This window comes from Sciurus carolinensis, chromosome 2 (genome assembly GCF_902686445.1).
Source record: "Sciurus carolinensis chromosome 2, mSciCar1.2, whole genome shotgun sequence".
NCBI classification, from domain to species: Eukaryota; Metazoa; Chordata; class Mammalia; order Rodentia; family Sciuridae; genus Sciurus; species Sciurus carolinensis.
The window spans coordinates 89,390,521-89,416,261 of record NC_062214.1 but is presented as its reverse complement, the minus strand read 5'-3'; the positions used below and the strand labels follow the sequence as shown (position 1 = coordinate 89,416,261).

Below are 25,741 nucleotides of genomic sequence, written 5' to 3'. Positions count from 1 at the left end.
TATAAGGAGGGTTACCTTTCCTCTGTTCCACAGGTATGAAAAAGGCTTGCTTCAAATCTCAGAAGGCTCTTAACCTTCTGGTTCCTCTGCTGTGGACTTGAGTGAATGATAGTGAACGTGTTTGGAACAGTCAGCCAGAAAGACTGCTCCCATTTAAAAGAAAAAAAATAAGTTGGGTAGTAGATGGAAGCAGAGAAACATGAAGGAAGTGCCCCATCAACCACTTAGCAGTGTGATGGGGCACGCCATGTAGCCTCTTTGGTTCTCAGAGGACTTGTTCACAAAGTAAGGATAATCCCTTCCTTGTCCATTGCAGGCACAAGAGCAGTGAGTTGCCACAGGCTTCTAGCTCTCTTGTAGGGTTAGTTACATGAACACAGAAAAGAAATGGGCTCTCTACTAACATCTATGAAAAGTTCAGAAAGCCACAGTACAAGTGTGCCATCTTGAACAGAAAGCTGCCAGTTTTGTAAACTGCAGAGTCAGGGACTGCAGCTGAGGGGGGTCTTCAGGGCCTAGGTGGATTATGAGCTTTGGGTGGGGAGGGACTGAGGCAGCTAAGAAGCTCTCTGGTTGAACTCTGATTAAAGCTGCGAATTTTACTTGATTTCACTAGCTTGCTATATATTAGGCTTGAAGACAAAATGAATAAAGGTAATGACATAACATCCAGACAAAGTAGCAATGGTATGTTCTCCAGAAGATGCTAGCCTGAGGGTGGCTGTGTGTGCCATATTTTAAGATTAGTAAGGTAGGACACATCTTACACTGCACTTAATCCAATTTCAGTCAAACACCGGAAGGACGGGAAAAATGGAATAAACCCCCAAATTTGTCCCCTCCTGTGTAACTTCAGTCTCAACCACTGGTTCTAGACTAGCTAGGCACAATGAGGAACGACCACTTTGCAATTCATAAATGTATAGTTTTAAATTAAAGTCATTTCTGGAAGCAGTTTCTCTAGTGCAAGCAGTAATTTTCTGGGCAATTCTACATCCTAGGAAGTCACATACACTGCTTAGGCTGGACTAGACACCCACATAGGAGTGATCAGGAGGGTGAAGGGGTATGACCCACAAGTCTTTTCAGCTGCTTCTGTCAGCCATTCACAGCAGCACTGGCCTGGAGAAGCCCTTCTGAACAGGGCCTGTACAGAGCCGGAACATTTAAACACTCCCAATTCTTGGATTGTAAGGCAAGAGCAATCCTATCACTTTTGCTGACTTTAATGATGAGAAAATAGGCACAAGTCATACATTTCTAATCCTTGCCCGTATCCATGCTGCTACCCCAGTCTTTATTTTGGTGGCTGGGGGTGGGTAGGAGGGCTCAAACTCAAGAGTCCTTGCACATGTCAGGCAAGTGCTCTACCATTGAGCTCCATCCCCAGGCCCCTACCTCAGACTCTTGCTACCGTGAACCATTTTTTTTGTGCACATCCCCTGGGCACACCCTCTTCTATAATTCTGGTCATCTCACCTTATAGAATGTTTGTGTTTTTTCAGGTAGTTTCCTTGCATTTCTTAAAATCTTCTGTACATCTGTCTTTTAAGGGTAAAAAGAATTTCAATGTTAGAATTCATGGTAAAAATGGAAAGAATACAAAAAGATGGTTCTAAATGTTTCAAGAAATGAACGGAACCACAGTTACAGTGTCAAGATAGAGATTCCTTCTGTGTAATGTCAGTATTCTGGTTCAACATTAATAAAGCATCTTTCTCCTTTGAAAGATTTGATGATTATAAAAGAAATCAATCTGTCTCAGAAAAATACATAGTATAACCATATATCCATGGCTAGCTGCTTTTTTATAGAGTGCCAAGACCATTCAACTCCACCCCGTCCTGTGTAACTTCAGTCTCCACCACTGGTTCTAGACTAGCTAGGCACAATGAGGAATGACCACTTTGCAATTCATAAATGTATAGTTTTAAATTAAAGTCATTTCTGGAAGCAGTTTCTCTAGTGCAAGCAGAATCTTCAATAACTGGTACTGGGACAACTGGATATCCGCATGCAAAAGAGTGAAGATGGATCCTGAACTCACACCACATATAAAAAATTAACTTAAAATGGATCAGAGACCCAAATATAAGAGGTAAAATGTAAAAATCTTAGAAGGAGACATAGGTACATTTTTATAGCCTTAGATTTGGCAATGATCTCTTAATTATGACACCAAAGAGCATAAGCAAGCAACAAAAGCAAAATATAGATTCTAAAAATTTAAAGAGGACGTTGGGGATATAGCTTCGTGGTAAAGTGCCTCTGGGTTCAATACTTAGTACCAAAAGAAAAAGAGAACTCAATTAAAAAATGGACAAAGGACTTGAGCAGACAATTCTCTGAAGAAGATACCTAAATAGCCAATAAGCACATGAAAAGATACACACTATCTTACATTAGGAAAATAAAACCATAATGATGTAACACTTCACAGGATGGCTATTAAAAAGGAAAAGGAAAAATGGGAAATATTGATGAGGATGTGGAAAAATTGGAATGAACACTTATATATTGCTGTTAAGAAGGTAAAATGGGGGCTGGGGTTGTAGCTCAGTGGTAGAGTGCTTACCTAGCATGTGTGAGCCACCAGGTTCAACCCTCAGCACCACATAAAAATAATAAATAAATAAAGGTCCACTGACAACTAAAAAATGTTTTGTTTTGTTTTTTTAAAGAATGTAAAATGATGTGGTTACTGTGAAAGTCTGGCAGCTTCTCAGTACACTAAACCTAGAATTCCATATGACCCAGCACTCCCATTCCTAAGCTTATACAGGTGTTCAAACAAAAACTTGTACTTGAATATTTATAAAAGCATTATGCACAGTAGCCAAAAGGTAGAAGCAACTCCAATATCCATCAACTGAATGGATAAACAAATGAATGGTATTCCATGGCATACTTATGCATATTTATGCCATGGAATATCATTCAGTCATAGAAAGGAACAAAATACTGACACATGCTACAACATGAATGATCTTGAAAACATTATTCCCAGTGAAAGAAGCCTAACGTGAAAGGTCACAAATTGTATTATTCCCTCCCTCACCCTTTTCCTCCCTTCCTTCCTTTACTTCTACAGTGCTAGGGAATTAAACCTATGGCCTGATTCATGCTAAGCAAGAGTTCTAACACTGAGCTACACCGTTAGCCTGTATTATTCCCTTTCTGTGAAATAACTAGAATAGTCAAATCCATAGAGACAAAAAGATTAGTGGCTGCCATGGTCTGAAAAGTAATGTAGAGTGACTTGCTATAGGTTTCCTTTTGCAATGATTAAGATGTTCTGGAACTAAAAGTGGTAAGGATTGTATAACATTGTAAATTCACTAAATGTTATGAAATTGCACATTTTAAAAGGGTTAAAGTGTTATATTTTATGTTGAGTGTATTTTACTATAATAAAAAATAAACCAAGTACCAAAACAAAATTTAAATAATTTTTAAAAAATTCAGCCAGAGGGTTGGGTTTATAGCTCAGTGGTAGAACACCTATCTGGCATGTGTGAGGTACTGGGTTCGATCCTCAGCACCACATAAAAATAAAATAAAGGTATGTCCATCTACAACTAAAAATACATATATAAAAAATTTGGTCATAACTGGTGGTGAAATTGGTTCCTGTTATCCTTCTGACAAAGAAGTGCTGAGGTCAAGGATGGAGAAGAGAATAAAGAGAAGAGGTCCCTGACTCCTTAGCCAAGGGAGACTGTGGTTGAGCTGCCAGGGAAAAGGAGCTCAAAGAGACTATGCAGTTGGGAAGCTACACTTGATATCAGGTGTCCTGACTGCCCCTTCTCACCTGGCTCAGACTACACTCATCAGAGGAAGAAATGTAAAGAGGTGCTCAAAGAACATGATTATCTTAGCTTCCCATGGAACTATTTCTGTGGAACTACAATGTAATGCCATGGCTCAGGTTCTCCTGTAGGAATGAAAGTAATAACTATAAAGATGCTGTATCTTTTTGTTTCAAAGTTGTTGTTAAAGACAACACTGGTTATATTATTCAATGCCTCACCATGTGAAAAATTTTACATTAATATACAATGCCAGGAAAATATGTCTCTCTAGAAGAACTAACATTCTTCTTTTTCTCAGACAAGGAAAACTATAAAACCCACATGTTTCTTTTTTGACCCTGGTAGCAGGAAGCTCAGAGCTAAACCGCTCAAATACAATTATCATTTTGCCTTGGGGTTCCAGGCACAATTGGTTCTGTTCTTCCTCTAGGTTTCTTATTGCTCTAAATTTGTAAAAAATGATTTTGCTATATACGTGTTTTACTGTAGGCCAACTCAAATCCTTTTTGGAAATAATGACAACATTAGAAGTAAATGAATTATGAAGTATCAAAGGAAATGAAAACTAAATCAAACGTGTGCCTGCCTGCTGCCCAAATGCCTCCTCCTGGCCCCATTGAAAGCAAAGTAAATGGTAATGGTACCTGTAGGCTGCTGGGTTTGATCCAGACAGTCACATTCTGGGCATAACTACGTTTGTTTTTGGGCTGCAGGGGGAATGGGCTCTTATTGTCATCCTCACCGTAAGGGTTTTCTTTAGCATCTTAAAGAAAAAGACATTGTTGAAATGACATCTGACAAAACACAATCAATTACATTCCCAATTAGGCTAGAAGCCTTTGAATAACTCAATCTTCTATATACTATTACTTCCTTAATTAAGAAAATCCATTAACTTCAGTCAGGATGGAGAACCTGTTCTTAGTAGGAAACCACTTAGATCAAACAACCAACGGAGGTCTACGCAAGTGAAAAACAAGCTTAATGTCTTTAAAAAAAATATGCTTCACTTACCTGCTTTATAAATTAAAGCATATATATGCATACTACAGTTCTATACATTCTAGCCCAGCACTCTCCTGTAACACTGAAAAGGTACTATGCCTGTGCTGTCTAAAATGGAAGCCCCTAGCTACTGAGCACTCAACACATGGAACTGAATTTTATTCTTTTTTTTTTTTTTTTTGTTTTTTTCTTCATGGTACTGGGGTTTGAACTCAAGGGAATTCTATTACTGAACTATATCCCCAGTTCTTTATTTTTTTATTTTGAGACAGGGTATTGCTAAATTACCCAGGTTAGCCTCAAATTTATGATCCTCCTGCCTCAGCTTCCTAAGTAGCTAGGATTACAGGCATGCACCACAGTGTTTGATAAAAGCTTATTTATTTATTTATTTATTTTATTTTATTTTATTTTTTATTTTTTTGGGTGCTGGGGATCGAACCCAGGGCCTTGTGCTTACAAGGCAAGCACTCTACCAACTGAGCTATCTCCCCAGCCCCCAAAGCTTATTTATTTTTAATTACATTTAAAAGACCCTCACGTGGCTAGTTGCCACTGGGACAGCCTAGGTCTAGGCATTAAACAAATTAAAGAGGAAAATCATACACAGACAAATTAAGGAAAAGAACAAGGGAAGAAACAATTTTATTGGTGAAGAGCACTCAAAGATTTAAAGCCATGGTGGTTTCATTACTATGTAGGTAAAAGCAGAGTTTCTGTCTTTGCATCTGCTTCCCAAGTCAAGGAAACTCTGCCACAAATCTGCAAAGTACACTTAAACTTAATGGCTACTTTTATCCTTATTATTACTACAGTCTGGGACAGAGCACGAATCATTCTTACCAATTCAGGGAGCTTAAGTCTCTTGCCTGATTTGATCACTAATCAAAACACCTTAATACTGGCCTCAAGTTACCTGTTAACCCTTCCTACTTCTCCAAAAAATACTGCCTCAACTCTCCAAACATATTTCCATTAATACTTATTAACATATAAACCATTCTTAGTCAAGCCAAGATCCTATGGGTCCTGTCCCACAAGGCATATTCATTTCCAATTTCCCTGCCCTTTTCTTTTACTCCCCTTGTCTAGAATGTGTTCCCATTCTCATTCATTCATTTATTCATTATCTATAGTAAGTTCCCAGTATATAGCAAACAATGTTCTAGGAATTATACCTGGAGAAGATATTTTCCTGGCCTTAAGGAACACACAGAATAAAGAATATTTATTAAATTCTAGTCATGTGCCAGATATTTTACACATACATCTTAAATTCATGCAGCAATCCTAGAAGGTAGACATTATCAGTTCCATTAAAGATGAGGAAAGTAAGCCTCAGAGAGGTTGGACTAACACAAGGTTTGATAGTGACTCAGCGGCCCTGGTTCCAAAGCCAACACTTTTCCCATCATTCAACACTGCTATTCCTCACGTGCCCAGACTTATCTATCTATATTTCAGGTTCAGATCCTAGCCTACTCCCTCCATGAAGCTATCCCAGGTTTTTCTTGCCGACAGTGGTTTCTTTAGATCCTATTATCCTATAGCACTCAATGTCTGTACCAAATATCCCAGCTTCTAGTTGGAGCCCATCCTGAACTTTGTTTAGAGCCTATATATGGTGACTGCATTTGCAGTCAGGAAATACTGCATTTATGGAAAATGAGTAAGACTCTTAGAAATAAGATAGTAGAAATGAAAAACAGCTTCAAGGTGAAGTTGAAGATACCTCACAGAAGGTAGAACAAAAGAAAAATGGGTACGAAAAGATAGAAAATTATACACCCCCACACACAAATAATATGCTCCAGAAAGGTAGAACAGAGAATACAAAGATAGAGAAACCAAGCAGATAATTTGTGCGCCCTGTACTGAAGAACATGAATTGCCAGATAGAAAGGGTTCTTTGTGCTCACACAGCAAAATGAATGCAGACCCAACAACTATAAAGATCACTCTAAAAATTCAGAATATCAGAGATACAAAATCTTCAAGGAGTAGAGAAAATACAGCTCAAGGTCAAAGGCCTGGGAGTCAGCATGGTACTAGCCTCTCAGTAACACTTAGAGGCAACAAAAGACAATGGAGCGATGCTTCACAACAGAGGGAAAATGTTTTCCATCCTAGAATTCATTCAACCAAACTATCATTCAAGTGTAAAGGATGGAATCAAGAAGACATCCCAAATATCGAAGATTTCAAAACATTTCTTTCCTATGCACCCTTTTTCTCAGTAGGAGTCATGGAGATTCATGGAGAGATGAAAAGGGAAGGCTCAGGATGACATGTAGACAAGTCTTAAAAGAGTCAAAAAATACCATCTAAAATAGAAAAAAAAAAAAAAAAAAGATCAAGAACTAGCTATATACTTACGTTATTTAGGAGTATAAATAAATACCAAGAGAGAGCCAGGTGCAGTGGCGCATGCCTGCAATCCCAGCAGCTCGGGAGGCTGAGGCAGGAGGATTGCAAGTTCAAAGTCAGCCTCAGCAACTTAGCAAGGCCCTAAGCAACTTGGTGAGACCCTGTCTTAAACTAAAAAAATAAAAATGGCTGTGGATGTAGCTCAATGGTTGAGCACTCCTGGTTCAATCCCGAGTCCCCAAAAATGTTTAAAGTTGTCTCTATGAACAGAATTAGGAGTAGGAGTGACTGGGAGTACTGTTTTGCATGTTGTGCTTTGAAAAACACAAAAACAGCAATATCCATCCTTATGCATCTATTGTATATCAGACATTTTACATATTCTCCCTTGATAAATTCTCTCAACAGCCCTCTAAGGTAGATCTTATTCATTATTATTTGTAATCATAATGTCACCCCAACTTCTTAAGATTGTAGTGAGAATTAAGTGAGGTGATATATCTCATTGTGTCTAGCATGAACAGTGCATGGCATGAAGTTCAATAAAATGTTAGTTATTATTATCCCCACTGAAAGGAAGAAAAGGCCCAGAGAAAGGAAAAAACAAGGAGTCTGAATGCTACTATCTTAAATTATGGATAAACATCGTTGGTGAAAAGTATCACAGTAGTCTAGGTCAGTGGTTGGGTAACATGTTCTGTAAAAGAACAGAAAATAGGCTGTAGCTAGCTCAGTGGTACAGCACTTGCCTCACAAATGTGAGGCACTGGGTTGGACCCTCAGCACCACATAAAAAAGTAAAATGGAGGTACTGTGTCCATTTACAACTAAAAATATTTTTAAAAACCAGACAATAAATATTTCAGACTTTACAAGTCATATGCTTTCTTTCTTTTTCTTTTTCTTTTTTTTTTTTTTCTTTTTTTGGATACCAGGGATTGAACTCAGGGGCACTCGACCACTGAGTCACATCCCATCCCCAGTCCTGTTTTGTATTTTATTTAGAGACAGGGTCTTATTGAGTTGCTTAGTGCCTCACTTTTGCTGAGGCTGGCTTTGAACTCGTGATCCTCCTGCCTCAGCCTCCTGAGCCGCTGGGATTACAGTTGTGCACCACCCAGCCCAGTTGCTGACATACTCCAGTCTGCATTGTAGCAGGGAGGCAACCATAGATAATGTTAATGAATACGTGTGACTGTTTCAGTAAAACCTTATTTTAAAAAACAGGCAATGGGCCAATTTGGTCTGTAGGCTACAGACAGTTAACTTCTGGTTTAAGTGAAAGGTAAAGCCAAAACACAGCAAGAACAAGAATGAAAGGCAGAATGAATATAGGAATGCTACAGAGACAAGATGAAGGACATGAGGAATTCGTGTATACCCTCGTGCACACACATTTCCTCTACCATTGGTTCTGTGTTCTCCTCCAATTACTGCCCTTTTTCTTACTTATTTACAGCCAGCAATGTCCTCTTTGTTCCTCTTGGTTTCTATTACTCTTAAAACTTTAATTTATTCATTATTATTATTTTTATTTTTTGTGGTGCTGGGGATTGGCCTTGTGCATGTGAGACAAGCTCTCTACCGCTAAGCTACATCTCCAGATGCTCCAGCTTTAAAAACTCCAGTTCTTGGATCTCAGATCAAGAAATGAACTATGACCTACTGCCTGTTTGTTGAGTTAAGCATGGTTTTTATCTGGGTGTGCTGGCACACCCTGTAATCCATGCAACTCAGGAGGCTGAGGCAGGAGGATCACAAGTTCAAGGCTAGCCTCATCAACTTTGTGACACTTCAGTAACTTAGTGAGACCCTAAAATAAAAATAAAAAATAAAACTGGGGGTATAGCTCAGTGGTAGAGTCCCTGGCTTCAATATCCCAATACCAAAAAAAGAAAGTTTGTTAGTTGGGTATTGTGGTGCCCACCTATAGTCCCAGCAACTTGGGAGGATGAGACAGGGGGATTGCTGGAGTCCAGGAGTTTGAGACCAGCCTGGGCAACATAGTGACACTCAGTCTCAAGGAAAAAAAAAAGATGGTTTTGTATTTAAATGACTGAAGAATAATGTTTCATGACATCTGTTATATCAAATTCTGATTTCAGAGTCCAATAAATACAGTTTTATTAGAACACAGTCACTCCCATTAATTTGCATATGACCTATTGGTACTTTTGTGTTACAGTGGCAGTTAAATGTCTGTAGCAAAGACCACATAGGCTGTGGCCTATAAAGTTGAGAATATTTAGTAACCATGCCTTTACTGAAAGTTTGTAGACTCTTACTTTAGCTTTTGGGGTCTATTTTTGTTAACATCTTCTCTAAGTCTCAAGCACAAAGGTCTTTCTTTGCTTCTTTTTTGTGGGGGTAGGTATCAAAACCAGGTCCTGTGAATGCTGTAGGCCAGTGCTCAACCACTGAGTTACACTGCCAACCAAGGGCTTTCTTCAGACTTTAGCTGACATGCCGGTGTGGATGAGACTTTGGAGGGTACTACTTGAGGAGCTGCTTTCTCCTCTTGTCTCTTGTGACATCACTCTTCTATTTTCCCTCTTTTATCTGCTTATTCCTTCTTATATCCTTTTCATTGACCTTAGTAGTTGGTGCTTTCCAGGAATTTGGTCCTTGCTCTCTTTTTCCCTTAAACTATGTGTATTTCCTGAGGCTTCTTAAAAGATGGTCAAGGACCACCTGGATTCTAACCATTTGGGTAATATTAAAGCTGCAAGTTCCTGGGCCTGAATCCAGACCAACATACTAAATCACAATCTCCAGCGGGTAGGTCTAGGAAGTAGAATTTCTAAACAGTGTTTATTTTTGTACACAATATCTGAAGTTTGTGGACCACAGTAACATCAATGATACGCTTAAAACTAAAAATTCAATCTTCAGCTCTTCTGTCCTGAACTCCAGATTCTCTCAGGAATTGTCTTTAAGCACATCTACCTATGTCTCATAGGCACAAACTCAACATGCAAAAATATGTTCTTCCCAAATCTACTCTTTATCTCCTATTCTCTATTTCAGTTAATAGACAACCTTTCACTCTGTAACCCAGGTTGGAAGCCTGGGATCATTCTCATATGCAAACACTATTGATGCTACCTCCTCATTATTTTCACTCCCAGTCACTGCGCTGTTCTGGCTCTCATCTTTGCATCTCCAGGACTATTATAGTGACTTCTAACTGCAGGATGCCATTGCCTTTTCAAATCTACATTTCACAGAGTTATCTTTCTAAATGCAAATTTCTTTGGGGTGGGGTACTGGGGATTGAACCCAGGGCCTCACATATGCTAGACAAATGCTCTACCACAGAGCTACATGTTCAGTCCTTTTTAAAAAATTTATTTTGAGACAGGGTCTCAATAGGTTGCCCAGGCTGGCCTCAAACCTTCTATCTTCCTACTTCAGCCTCCTGAGTCACTGAGATTATAGGTATATGCACCACATCTGGCTCTAAATGCAAACTTCTTATCTCTCACTTGGATTAAGGTTATTTTGCACAACTCCAGGGGCACCAGCATCTGAATATGAAGTCTCCTCACCAGTACCCTCACTGTTATCACCATAGCTCGAAGAATCTGATCACATTACTCCTCTTCGGTGGCTTCCTGGTATTTGCAAACTAAAATCTTGGCATTTCTCATTTAAATGAGGTCTGCTCTGCTCTAGCTGCTGCCAGCCTCTGATCTATCATCTGCCTCAACTCCCAGCCCACACTCCCAATCAGCGCTCCAGCACCTTTCCTTCCTATAGGTGTTCTATTTTCCCTAGAGGCCCTTTCCTCCTTCTTCAGCTCTGCAAATTTCTCCTTTTCTTCAAAACCCAGTTAGGGTTCTCTCCCTAGATTTTCTTGAGTCCTCTAGGAAGAGTAGATCTGATCATCATCTCCTCCAGACTATACTTATCTTGTGTAGTCTGTTTATTAGTCCACTTCCTACTAGATTTTGAACAACTCTGGCTAACTCTTCTATCCCAAATAGATTGGAGGTGTCCCTCAAACTGAAATGGGCCCAAATGAGTGAAGGATAACTCTCTAGTTGGAACCTGAGGACCTAACACCACAAAGTCCTCATCAAAAAGAGGAGCAAAATCCAAAGGAACAGTTTAAGGAGAAGGGGTAAAAGAAAAATGGTTTCTGTAAAAAGAAAAAACAATGTTGAGTTTGAGACTAAGGCAGAATACCCAGATGGAGAGGTTCAACTGAGAACTGGAAATAAAACATGCAAATTTCAAGGAGCGATGAGGTGGGACTAGTTTAAGGATTTAGGGAGTATGGAACTATTATCTCTGAAGAAATAACCAAGAGAGATTAAGAACCCAAAAGAAGAAGGCAAAGAACAATATCTTGGAAACTGCAATGCAAGAGGAGGAAAAGACAAGATGACAAGAAAAAAGAATGACTAGGGATTACTTGGGCCAAAAATTGTACATTAAGAAAAAAAAAAAAAAAAAAAATGGAGAGTGGCTTTTGACTCTAAGCAGTTAAAGAGTTTTTATTTACTTAAAGCAACTTAAATACTGGTTTCCCCTAAGCTATACAAGTTGAGTTCAAACATCAAACTCTCCTGGGAATCTCCACACATCCAGCATCAGAGACCACAGCCCACCAAGAAGAGACCCAAGCAGCTCCCTGGCTATAGTCAGAGACATTCAGAATGGTAGAGAAGAAAAAGTAAAGTAAAATCTGATCAGGGTAATACCTGAAATAGGACCCAGTTGTGCCATTTTCCCTAGCCATGGGAGAGGTTCTGGGCCAGGCTCAAAGAGAGACATCATGAGGTTTGATTTCTTCTTGCTGTCAGCTTGGGAGTAGAGCATTCCATGCCATTCAGGACTAGATGGAGAAAAGACAAAAGATCAAAAGAACATAAAGCCTGGGACTGTCAAGTTAAATAAATCTAGATTATGTTTTTCTCTTGAGAGAAACAGGCTTTAGCTTTGAAATCAGGCATATAACTTTTACCAAAGCCAAATCCCAAATCTGAAAATGATTACTGCTGTGTGATATTTACATTCCTCTGGGACATTAATTATTATTAAGGCAAATGTTAAAAAAAAAAAAAAAAAAAAAAAGCAGTTTAAAAGATTAAAAAAAAAAAAAAAAAAACAACCCACACACAAAGAGTAGAAAGTAACTGTAGGGGGATGAGGAATAAAAGCTGCAGCCTACAGGTCCTTTCAGCTGCCTCCCAGAGTCACAGCAGGCCAACACAGGGAGGCCCTTATAACACAGGGCACAAGGCCATCCATCCTTCTGTTACTTAAACACTCTGTTCCCAGCTTCTCAAAGCACCCCAGGTGATTCTCACGTTCAGAGTCAATACCAGTAGCTTGAGTGCCAAGAACTACACAGTAGATGAACAAGAATCCCATTCTTCTTCTTTTCAGACTTAAAAGAGAAATAAAAACATGCTTCCTGTGATTCATATTAACCCCCAGGAATTTCTATACCAATCACCACCTCAGGTGATGGTCAGGTGATCGGTTACCTCTTCTTTTCTAAGGTAGATGTTAGAGAAAGGGAAACAGACAGCTTTTCAAATTTCAAGTCTGCAGAGAATGTAAAAGGTAGAAACACTTACCTCATAGGGAAGGAATAGAGAAGAGTTGTTACCAGTATGGGTTCAGAAGTAAGAATGCATGGGTAAGAAACCCGGCACTTTTATTTACTAGCTGTGTAAGCTTGGGCAAGTTCCTTGATCTCAGAGAGGCTGACCTCTCTGACTCTTCAACTATAAAATGGGTTAATGTTGAGACTACTTACATGGTCTGTTGTGAGGGATAAAATGAATTAACATATGTAAAGTGCCTAGAAGAGTGTCTCACACAGGGTAAAATGCTCAATATTATCAGCATTTTTTTCCTTTAGTTTTATTCCTTTATTTTATAGATGTAGAGTTCATGAATTCTACCTAAGATATTATAATAAGTTGGCAGCATTACTATAACGAGAACCCAGATATCCTAGATAGGACTTAAAAAGAAGAAATCTGGGCTGGCTGGGAATTCAGTTCAGTGATTGTTTGCCTTGCTTGTGCAAGGACCTGCTTCAAACCCTATTCCTGCCAAAAAAAAAAAAAAAAAAAAAAAAAAGTAAATAAAAATAGGAAAACTGAGAAAGAATATAATAAATAAGCAAAATACTGAAAAGGTTCATTCCACACTTATTCTCTTTCTACAACATTTCTCACCCCACCTTGTTTTTTACCATTGAGCCAAATGCTCCACTCTTTTTTATTTTCAGACAGTTTTGCTAAGTTGCTGAGACTAGTCTCAAACTTGTGATCCTCCTGTTTTAGCCTCTGGAATGCTGAGATCAAAGCATGAACACCAAACCCAGCTCCACACTTACTCTGGGGATGATTTAAAAAGAGTAGTTTTGAAGGGAACGACACGGGGGAAGAGAGAAGAAAAAGGTGACTAGGACCTTTCTATATTTTTCAGAAAAGTCTACAAAACACTTCACCTAATGAACTGATTTTTCCTCTCATTCAACTAAATGTAAACAAAGTCTCCTACCCTAATTGAACAATTGCCACCATTCCTTCTACTTTTAGGCTGCCGTGGAGCAGGACACAGAAGTTGGGTATTTTGCCTGCAATCTGATTGGCTGAATTTTCATCTTCATTGTCATCAGTGATGCCAGTACCCACCTCATCGCCTTCTGCAAAAAAGCAAACAGGTTAGATTGAGATCAACTACAAAAACTCCAAACCCCAATAATACTCTTGGCGACTTCTGGGCTCACAGGAGTTGTAAAGGAATATTATAAAAAGCTGAAAAAACTCATGCCAGTTTTCCAATGTCTATATAAAAATTACTTTTCAAATATTATATGAATTCCATTTATATTAAAAATTCAGAAGAACAAGTCTACAGAGACAGAAAGGATATTAGTAATTATCTAGGGCCAGGGGGCTGGGAGTTGGTAGTTAAAGAGAACAGGGTTTCTTTTTTAGAGGTGATGAAAAGGTTCTAAAATTAATTGTGATGATGGTTGTACAACTCTATAAATAACTACAATCACTAAGTTATACACTTTGAGTGGGGGAAGTATATGGTTTATGAATTTTATGTCCATAAAGATGTTACACAGGGCTGGGGAGATAGCTCAGTTGGTAGAGTGCTCACCTCACAAGCACTAAGGCCCTGAGTTCAATCCCCAGCACCGCAAAAAAAAAAAAAAAAAAGATGTTACACAAAAAAATCCGTTTTCCAGAGTTCCAGTAGGAACTGGAGGTTTTAGGCATCTGTCTAAACAGAATTTGGTACAGAGATGTTAACGGTGTTCTACTGACAGCCTTCACACAGCACAAGGATGCAAGTCCCCAAAGGTACACAATTATTCTATAAACATCCTGACTGGACTCCCCAACTCTAGGTTCTCTATTGAAAGATGAATCTTCTTACAATTAAATGTCCTTCCAGGAAAATTTAACCAATCAGTTTTGTTCAAAGACTTTCTACTTCAACAGGAAGAAATTTCCAGTTTAGCTTGCTATTCAACAACCCTTACAGCATGGTCTTGTTCTGCCTTCCTGTGTTTTTCTTCCTACTGTTCCCTTACCTAAACACTTTATTGCTAATTTTCTTTCTTGGCAATTATATGGGCAAGGAGAATTCTCCCAGGTCCTTAGAAAGAGGATAAATTTGGTTGTTCTCTGAAAGCACAGGTAAATTATAAACACAATGATCACAATGAGTCATCTGTGGGTGCATATCAAGATTCTGTCTATAAATATGTGATTGAGTGGTTAAGGAATACCCAATCTAGGCATTAACAGAACATGATCACAACTCAGTAGGTAGAGAGCTGATTGATTCTATATGTCCTGGAGAGAGCTGATAAATATAAGGTAGACAGTTAGCTTAGAAAAGAAAAAAGGGATTTTTAAGGAGTTAGAGGCTAGCATACTCCATGGATGTTGAATTTGGGGGCATGACTTTTCAGTTCCTAAAGAGGTATTTTCTGCAATAATGAGGTCTCATAAGAGGCTCATCTGTTCATTTAATAGTATTTGAGTATCTAGTATGTGCTTGGCATGAGTAAAGAAAGAACAGATGTGTTCTTTCTCTTATTAAGCTGCATTTGACTTCCACATTTATCAAGCAACCTTCTGATAACTACTTTGGCTTTCTCAGCATACTCCTATTAGGAAAGGCAGAGCCCTGGGGGAGGAACTAAGTACTCTCTCTCTCTCTCTCTCTTTTTTTTTTTTTTTTGGTACTGGGAATTTAATGGGGGGGGGGCTACTTAACCACTGAACTATATCCCAATCCCTTTTTATTTTGAAACAGTGTTTCCCTAAATTGCCTAGGGCCTCCCTAAATTGCTGAAGCTGGTCTCGAATTTTCAATCATCCTGCCTCAGTCTCCCAAGTTGCTGGGATTATAGGCATGCACCACTATACCTGGCTAAGTATTAACTGTCTTTAGAAAGGACTTCCACTATGAGTTCACAAACCAATACACAGCAAATACGTGTCAAAAGTGTTCTCATGGTGTAAAATAGCAGAATTTCTTTTCTGATATACAACATTCCATTTTCTAAAATTCAATTTGGCAACTATACCTTTCCTTCAGATTCTACAAAATGGGCTAACCTACGATATTAAGGAATAACTTTAGCTAATATGATGCTTCTTAGATATCAGTGATAAAGGAAGAAAACTCACCTTTGTTAAGTGCTATAGGTAAGACCAGATGTCTGGAGAGAACGGGGGGACTTGAAATATCAGCTATATCAATAAATCCCACTATTTCCAAATCTGAAAGGAATGAATCAACATAATAGTAATTTATAATATGGGAAAGTACATTGTTTTCTATGTATTAGATTTTATAAACATGTTTTGGTAGAAATTTCAAATACGTTGACTGGGAATATTACTGGACTTTTCTGTAATGGATAACCAACCATTTGCATTTTAAATAGCTCAGGAAATAATGATAATTATCTTTTATTTGATGAATTGAGGTTATATCATGAATTAGGAAAACTTTATTTTTATGAGGCTAGGTCCTCCCAGTCAAGGCAAATACTTAAAGGTGAAATCCTCTGTACAGTATTCAGGTCACCATGGGGCATTAAAATCCAACATTTCTACAAATTTCTTCAACCTTTTTTGGAAAGTAAAGACATTCTATTAAAAACATTTCTCTGAGAAAGAAATACATTCTTAACAAAGCCAGTATGACAATGAGTTCTTGGCTCTATAGAAACTCTATTAATGACCAAAAGTTTTTGTTGAAAACCTAAAATGAATAAAAAATAAAAGTTGTAATCAAAACTTTTTTGTGTGTGTGTGTGGGGGTTGATACCAGGGATTAAACTCAAGGGTACTCAACCACTGAGCCACATCCCCAGCCCTATTTTGTATCTTATTTAGAGACAGGGTCTCACTGAATTACTTAGCACCTCACTTTTGCTAAGGCTGGCTTTAAACTCTCAATCTTCCTGTCTCAGCCTCCCTCGCTGGGATTACAGGTGTGGCCACTGTGCCTGACTGTAACCAAAACTCTAAAAAAAAATTTTTTTTCTGATTGTATAAATAGATAATTAACATAAAACTTGGAAAACACTAAAAATTATAAAGAAAATAGAATCACTCATTATTTATCATAAAAGGAAACTTCAATTAATACTTTACTGAATTGCTTTTCAGTCTTTCTTCTAAGCACAAATGCACCAATATTCTCAAAACAATTTTAAAAAAATCAGAATTGTGTGAGTATAATGTACTTCAAATGCAAGTAGGAAGTGTGCTTCTCTGGAGGTTTGCTGTCATTACCTCCCTTGGTTAGGTAACAAACGAATCAGGACAAGCAGCTGGATACTTTTCATTTGAGTAGAAAAAAGCCTACTATATTTTAAAGTACTTTAAACATAAGCTGTAACAAAGGTCTTAGGCTAAAAATTATATTCAAGAAAAGTCCTATTCAAATTACTCATCAAAAAAGGGTGAGAAAGAAGTCATATTTAACTGGGTTGAGGGCAACAAAATATTTGGTGCAACTTAGTATAGTGCAGTGTAGTCACAATGAAAACAGGTGAATACCTTGCTTCCAGATAATCAAAAGTTAAAAGCACAAAAAGCGAAATGCCTGCTCCCAGACCTTCATTCTATAATCGCTATGCTCCCAAAATGAACATTTACTGCACACTTAATTTTAATCATTTATTAAAGTATCTACTAAGTGTCAACATTATAATAGGCACTGAGGCTGCAGCAGTGACTGAAAGTGATAGTATCTGTCCCTAAGAGGTTAAACATGTACCCACCATTCAAGGAATTCACCCATCGATAAGAGACAACAATAGAGTGACATGGTAAGAGTCTTCAAGTCACATCTAGAAGAAAGCCCTTTTCTTTTTTTATTTTTTTAAAACATTTTTTTAGATGTTGATAGTCCTTTATTTTATTCATTTATTTATATGTGGTGCTGAGAATCGAACCCAGTGCCTCACACATGCTAGGCAAGAGCTCTACCACTGAGCCAATCCTAGCCCCAGAAATCCCTTCTTATATGACCTTAGTTATGATGCTAATAAATCTCAGAATCTCTATTAAGAATCAGCTCGAGGATTTCAATGCTAATGAGTATGGGCATGATTTCCAACTCAAGTAATTTGTGGTTATAATGATCTAGGATTGAGATTAACTCATGACCTAACCATAAAAGATCAATAATCTGCCACCCCTTCGGTAATCCACTGATCCAAAGTGCTAATGACAATAGCACCCTTGTTTCAAAATATATGATTCTTTTCAATCCTCCTGGATGGAGAATGAAGTAAAAATCACAAGATAGAAGTATAGAAAACTAAAAGTTTTTTTTTTTTTAAAGTTACCTGTATTAATGACTTTGGGGATAGGATCAATTTCTTCATCTACAACGAAAGGTTCTGGTCTGGGGAAGACTTGTACATCAGCGGTTAGGTGGCCACACTTGAGAACAGCATGGAAAGGTGTATAAGCCAGATCTATCAGTTTTCTAGGATATGAGGATTAATAGAGCAGTAATATTTCATGATGCAAATTTATTTTCCCATTACATTAACTCCAATCTATGAAAGAGACCGTCTATGAAAGAGATTACAATCTGACATTGCTGATGAGGAAATTTCAATTCTGAGAAGCCCCAAAGCAAGTTAATTTTTGAAATTGCTGAATTACTGTAAGAAAGTCAATATCTATAAGAATTACATATTTAGTCATGCTTAATTTAAAAGAGTAAGCTTTCAAAAATTACTATTACCAATCATTTTATCTGAGAAATGGGCAACTTGGAGAAAATGAAATCACACAATTAGAGTAAAGCAAATATTCCTTCTGGATATCAAATTATAATATTGGATTGCAAAGAACACAAAAAAGCTTTAAGCATATACTCACCCAAACATAGACTGTACATTTTTCAAGCACAGGGGGCCATCAATAGTAAAAATTTGCCCTTCACCATTGTTTAAGTCTATGAGACGTTCAAGGCATTCCAAGGAATCAGTGCTCTGAAGCTACAAAGCAAAAGAGATGATTCCTTTAAAGTGGCACAAATTACCAGATTACTATCCACACACCAAAGTCACACCCATCATAGTAACACAGGCAAAAAATAAATGATTTTCTTAACAGCCAATAGGAAAAAAACTAACCATAACAATTTGACTCAAGGTGATCAAAGAGGAATGTTACATAAAATGACAACAGTAGAGCTATTCCATTCAGAAGAAGTTGTGTGAAGATTCTCAGAGGAGATCACAATTTGGATTTATACAGCGTCTTCCCTTCAAAGTGTTTTTAACATTTTTTGGCAAGAACCATCATTATCTACATTTTACAGAGAGAAAAACTAAGGTAAAGAAAAGTTAAATCTCTCTCCCACATAAATAGGAAAACAGGAAGAAAAGTGTTCATATACATAAAATATATGAAATGGCATGTTATTCTATCAAAAAAGCAACATTTCTAGAATGGATAAAATAATTTTTGAGTAAGACAAATAAGTAACACCAAAAAGAGCTTGACCTTTCATGACTCATCAGCAGGATGGATAACAACTCCAGCTATGTTCCTGAGATAGGGAAACTGAAATTTCAGAGCATTTAAGAGCTAGAGTACAGTCTTATTTTGTCCTTTCCCTTTGTTTCTCTCCCTTTCCTTCCTTTCTTCCTTTTTCCTTTCTCTCCTCCCTTCCCTTTCCTCTTTTCTTTTGGTGCTAGAGATAGAGACAGGGTCTCAGGCATACTAGGCAAATGCTCCACCACTGAGCTATATGCCCAGATTGAGTCATTTCAAATATAAACTGTGCCAGTCTCATGAAACCAACAGAGCACGGTGTTACAGCATATGCAATAAAGTACTCATCATAAATTGAGCCCTAAAATTTACCTAATCAAACTAAAAAGAACTTAGTAAAAGGTATTACCTCCTCCAAATTTGCCATGCACATGATATATAACTTAGACGGGAAAGGAAAAGGTAGTGGAAACCTGTTGCTTTCACTTCTTTGATTGTGAGTAGCTAAGGAATGTCGCAGTGACCCTCTACCAATGCCAAGACAGCCATCAGTCACTAGAACAACCTGTTTGCGAAAAGAGACAGGAGGTTTGAACATTAAATTACATGACTAAAGTAGTTTCATATAACAACATTTTCATTTCTAGAAAGGGGTATGAAGAAACTTTGTGGGGTGATAAGAATGTTTTATATCTTAATGGTAGTAGTGGTTACATAGGTATATGCATTTGTTCTGACTTAGGGAACTATGTATTTAAAATCTGGGCATTTTACTCTAGTTCATTTTATTAATTTTTTAAAATGCTTGCCTCTGAACACTTAAAAAAAAGGACAAACACGCATGCCAAATTTTACTTAATTGTACTAAAACTGGAACTCCATGTATTAGATAAGGAATTGGTACCTAAAATACCAAAGTAAAAAAAATGGCATGACCCATTTCATATGTGTTCCTAGGAAGTACCAGCCCCAAAGTCTGAACTTTGCCTTTTTTTTTTCTTGTCATATTAGGGATTGAATCTAGGGCCTTGCACATGCTAGGTAAGTGCTGTAAACGCTGAGTTACTCCCCGCAGCCCACTTTACTTTTAAAGAGGACAAATCCTATCCTCAGGCAACTAAAATGACAACCACTTTAAAATTGTATCTATAATAGGCCATTTGACCAGAAATGTATAAGACATTTAAAAAATGCATATTTAACTTATAATATGAAAAAGCCAATAAAATATATGAACAATAGATGGTAACTGCAAAACCTTCTTCCTTTTTTTCCTCATTGCTTCAGGGCAATCCTGTGGCAAGTGGGCTTCCCAGGCATCCCTGGAAATATTATTTTTGTTCTCCTAGTCTAAACCAGTAATTTGATAACAGGCCATTAAGGAAGTATTAGGTGGTTACATAATGTGAAATACCAAGATTAGCAACTTGCTTCTATTTAATGGAGGTTCCCTGGAAAGATTTCATCTTTGGGGAAGATTGTCAATTGACTACAGACAATTTCCTTTTCTAGGTACCAACAACTGGTACATAATGATTTAGTTCTGACATCAGCTTTTTCAGATTCTGTGTGATAATGAAATATTTCATGTAATGTCAAAATGAGACAGGCTTTACTCACTCAGATAATGAGGACATAGTCCAGATGTCTGAAGTCTTGGTTAAGAAAATTTCCACATTTAAACAAATTTGATAGTATATAGTTATAAAAATAATCACTAATAACTACCACCTCTATTACTGTGTTTAGAACTCATTCATTTAATGAATCTAAGTGGATTTAAGTCCAGTCCCTTGTACTCAGGGTACAGTAAATCTCAAAATTAGATTCTTCTTTTTTTCAAAGAAGGAAAAACATCAAAAGGCTGAAGTCACATGGTACACAAAGTCTGGCTATTAATTTTTTTTTTTCTGCGTTTCTCCTCTATGACCACAACTGCAAATGAAACTGTGCTACCTACTAACTACCAATTCAGAAGATCTTAACAATAAAACTTCACTTATTCAGTAGATTGTCAGAAATTAGATATTCCATTTGTAGATTTACCAAAATAAACGATGCCTATTCTATAAAGGAAGATGCCAAACTTTTAAAAAATTTCTTTTCGTGTGTGTGTGTGTGTGTGTGTGTGTGTGTGTGTGTGAGAGAGAGAGAGAGAGAGAGAGAGAGAGAGAGAGAGAGAGAGAGAGATGTAGATGGACAAGCTATCTTTATTTTTATGTGGTGCTGAGGATCATACCCAGTGCCTCATGGGCTAGGCAAGCCACTAAGCCATAACCCCAGCACCCTACTTTTTTTTAATTTCTGAAAGGATTTGAACAAAAGGTATTAACTGGCTTCTTTAGCAACTATCTACTACAGTGATTTGATTTAACCTTTTAGTTGTAGTTCAGGGTCTTCATGAACCAAAGATTTATGTTCTTTCAAAGTAAGAAAAAAAAGCTTTTAAAAAGAGTTGGGATTTTACTGAGATATAATTTACATGCAGTAAATTTTTACTATACAGTTCTCAGTTTTGACAACTGCATTTAGTTATGTATCCATTTCTATAATCTAGATAAAGAACAGTTCTATTATTTCCTATATTCTCTATTTCTTTGGAATCAATCCTTACTCTTCTCTCACTCCCAGGCAACTACAATCTTTTAATTAAAAAAAAAAAAAAAATACCAGTAATGTCATTGACACTACTCAGGAATCCTGTGTTTGACCCTATAATAAAAAGCCATGGAGTTGGGGTTGCAGCTCAGTGGTAGAGCATTTGCTTAGCATGTGTGAGGTACTGGGTTCGATTCTCAGCACCTCATATAAATAAATGAATAAAAATAAAGGTCTATCAACATCCCAAAAATAATTAAAAAAAAAGAAGGAGCTATGCCCACTACCTTATTTATTACCCTATGGCTTCCATGCAATACCAGCAGAACTGAGTAATTGCCACAGCCTAAAATACAGAAAAGAGTTTGCTAACTCCTGTTGCAGACTGTAAATAAGTCGTCTTTCAGTAATGCTTGCTTTCTCCCTGTTTACAGCAAATTTGCAATTCTTTTTTATACTATTACTCTGCTCTGATTTGACGTTAATATGAATCCACTGTGAATTCAATGTAAAGAACAACAGACATTCACATTCCTCACTTTTTAGACAACCTAGAGAGCTGAGATGGTTAAAAGTCTGCTGAAAAAAATGCTACTCCAAAATAATGAAGATAGACTATCTGGTACTGATGTTTACAATTCTATCACTCAAACTTATAATCACCCCTTCCAGGGAGTGTAGTTCTAAAATTCCACTGTGAGTCCTTTATCTTTTATACAAACAGTACTAGTTTGCACTAAGTCAATATACTAGGAGTATTCTTTCCTTTAGGCATAATTTTGCTGCTTTCTGAGCACATTGGTGTGATTTAGAATAGATTAGTGTGATATGATTAGAGTGATTTAGCGCCTTCTTTTAAAAAGATACCAGTCGTATGAAATGGAGTTTGTGGAAATTACAATGCATGCTGTGTGAGAGCCTAAAGATAATCAAAGCACCACAGTGGTTAATGTTTTTAACTTAGGGCAAGGAAGAAGAATTGATCATTACCTGGCAAGGAATTGCACCACCCCATTCCTGCTGAACGATATTGCAAACACCAACTAATGCGGATTCCAAACAGGTTTTGTCATAATCATCCATGTTACTTAGTGCTTCCTTATTGAATAAAAAATAAAGTTGCTCATTATTCTTTACTGCTTTAATTTTTTATTAGAAAACACTATAAACTGCTCAACATATGAATGTTACACAAGGGACATTGTGTTTCTGAGAGTCCCAAAGCATGGGTTAATGAAAAAAACCAAAAACAGTAAAACAGATTTTCTGAATGATAGAGGATAATTAAATATGTCCTTTTACTCCATCCTCTTATTAGGTGAGAACTGACAGTTCCCTAAGTTTATATCTTTATAAGTGAACCTTGAAGGAAAATATTGAAATCAATAACTTAAAACACATCATAAAAATAGTGAAAAAATTCACTGAATATTAACTATATCCTACCATTGTAGGTACTATTTTACATGCATTTAATCATCATGGCATCTTTAACCCTACTTTGTGTGAGTGTGTGTGGCAGGGGTTGGTATATGAATACGCTAGGCAACACTCTACCACTGACCTATATCCTCAGACCTTTTTATCTTTTTTTTTTTTTTTTTTTGCGGTGCTAGGGATCGAACCCAGGGCCTTGTGCTTGCAAGGCAAGCACTCTGCCGACTGAGCTATCTCCCCAGCCCACCTTTTTATCTTGAGACATGATCTTGCTCAGTTACTGAGACTGGCCTTGAACTTGTAGTCTTTCTGCCTCAGCCTACAGAGTAGCTAGGATTTACAGGTGTGCAACACCATATACAGCTTAACCCCACTTTTATATGAGAAATCTAAGGTACAGAAAGATTAAATAAATTTCCCAGGTCTTGTGACCATAAGTGGCAGAGCCTAGCTGTGAACCCAAGCAATCTGACTACAGAGCTCCTGGTCTTAACCATTACTCCTCGTTCCTTATATAGCAACTCTCTAAATTTCCTAACTGCTAAGTATCAGGAATCCTGAGCTTAGTCACTTGTAAGAAAGCTAGAGTGAGTCAGGAGTGGTGGTAGAATATGCCTATAATCCCAAATATTTGGGAGGCTAAGTCAGAGGATCATGAGTTGAAGGCCAGGCTACACAATATGATGCCCCCGTCAAGGAAAAAAAAAAAAAGTCAGTGCAGATTTTTTTTTTTTAAAGTTGTTTCCTTCAGTCTCTTAAAAATGTCAGATAATAAAAGAAAGGCTTTGACACACTCATTACTTATATTTTTAAATATCCAAACTACATTGATCTTGGATTTCTAAATTGCTTAATGATTATTAAATTGTTCAATTTAATTCCACAAGCATTTATTGACTGTTCACTGTGGGCAAGACACTGCGCTAAACATTGTTGGAAATATTAACAATTGAGAGATGTTGTCAGAAAGTAAATTCTCTAGCATATCACAGAAAACCACCTTTAGAAGGTTTTGATCAAGGTTTAAAGATGATAATTTCTTGCCATCTATAAACCAAAGCCATTTATTGGGAGAGCAATGTCATTTTAAATTACTCTAGAGTAAGTTTTCTTTTCTTTTTTTTTTTAAAAGAAAGGGCTATTTTTCATTTCTTCAAGTTTTAAGGGAAGGCAGATAAAAGTAAAATGTTGAACCTAAAGATGATGAATTTTAGGGAACAAAGCATTGTACCCTGAGGTACTTGCATTTCCACAGAGAATTCTAGAAAACTAAGAGAAGAAAAATAAGGCAACAATCCTCACCGCCACCTTACAGTTCTACCAAAGAAAGGCATAAGACCTTACTGGATATGAATCTTTTTTTTTTTTTTTAATAGCTATACATATTAAACATCCAAGGTTAATAATTCCACCTTCTAAAGATTCAGTGCAATATTATAATACAATTTTCCTCCCAATAAATGTGGGCCCTGTACATAGGTTAACATTCTTTTTGTACCTGTAGGGTATTATAATCTCTTGTGAAGGGGACCATCAGCTCCCAAAGTGATGAAAAAACCACAAGGGCTGTAAATTCAAGCTTGTAATTTGTGGCCATGTGCTCAAACAGCATTGTTAAACCATGGGCTGCTAGGTGCTTACGCTGGTATTCTTCGGACCCCTCGATAGACACAGGTCGGGTCATGGAAAGGGATACGTCCATCACCACTACTGTTGGCATGATGAAAATGATTCCAGTGTTTCCAATCAGAATGTAGACAGCTACAAATAGAGAAATGTTAGGGAAAATAAAAAGGTCTTACATGTCACAGGAAGGAAAAATTTTTCATAATTTTAACCAATTTCCCAGAAATAAGTAGAGGTGCGCCCCCATGAAGCTGAGGTGAGGGCAAGCAATAAAGAATTCAGTGAGAAGGACACAAGCAGGTTAGTTCCCTGTGAGGACCACTCCTAGAATCACCTGCCAGAGGGCCATAAATCAAGGGCCACTGTATTTTTATTGAAAAAACAAATTAAATTCAGGTAGCCTTTGATTTCCATAACTTCCAAATTTTACATAGCTTACTATAATAAGCACTAGTATACTACCTTGCCAACATTTAACTTATTAAAGAACATTTCTGTTTGTCATAGGATGGTACTATTTGGCTTTCGACCATTCTTTTTTTTACCAACATCAGTATCTTAATACAGCAGTGTTAACACAAGTGTTTAGTTTCTTTGGGGCTTGGTGCCCTTGTTTGATTAAAATGAATGCAAAATACATGCTAAGTGAAATAAGCCAATCCCAAAAAACCAAAGGCCTAATGTTTTCTCTGATAAGTGGATGATGACACATAATGGGGGTAAGGGAAGAATGGAGGAATGTTGGATTGTGTAGAGGGAATTGAGGGGTGGGGAGGGGGCTGGGGAAGGAAAGAATGGAATGAGACAGACATCATTACCCTATGTACATGTTTGATTACACAAACGGTGTGACTCTACATTGTATACAACCAG

General features: G+C 37.4%; 1 protein-coding gene across 6 annotated transcripts in view; it reads right to left on the bottom strand.

Moving 5' to 3' along the window:
- The window catches only part of Ints14 (integrator complex subunit 14), a 30,457-nt gene that overhangs the window by 1,223 nt on the left and 3,493 nt on the right, over positions 1–25,741 (bottom strand). For 2 of the 6 annotated variants that reach the window (XM_047538699.1, XM_047538697.1), the window contains exons 2-11: positions 24,741–25,003; positions 22,796–22,903; positions 19,617–19,772; positions 18,587–18,705; positions 18,043–18,185; positions 15,866–15,958; positions 13,710–13,854; positions 11,891–12,024; positions 4,457–4,575; positions 1,480–1,545 (exon numbers count right to left, since the gene is read on the bottom strand). In XM_047538699.1, coding sequence (XP_047394655.1) covers positions 1,480–1,545; positions 4,457–4,575; positions 11,891–12,024; positions 13,710–13,854; positions 15,866–15,958; positions 18,043–18,185; positions 18,587–18,705; positions 19,617–19,772; positions 22,796–22,903; positions 24,741–24,962 — 1,305 coding nt within the window. In that variant the 5' untranslated portion in view covers positions 24,963–25,003. Of the gene's footprint in view, positions 1–1,479; positions 1,546–4,456; positions 4,576–11,890; positions 12,025–13,709; positions 13,855–15,865; positions 15,959–18,042; positions 18,186–18,586; positions 18,706–19,616; positions 19,773–22,795; positions 22,904–24,740; positions 25,006–25,741 lie in introns of those variants that run through there. The other 4 variants (XM_047538701.1, XM_047538698.1, XM_047538703.1 and 1 more) reach the window with 4 other exon arrangements.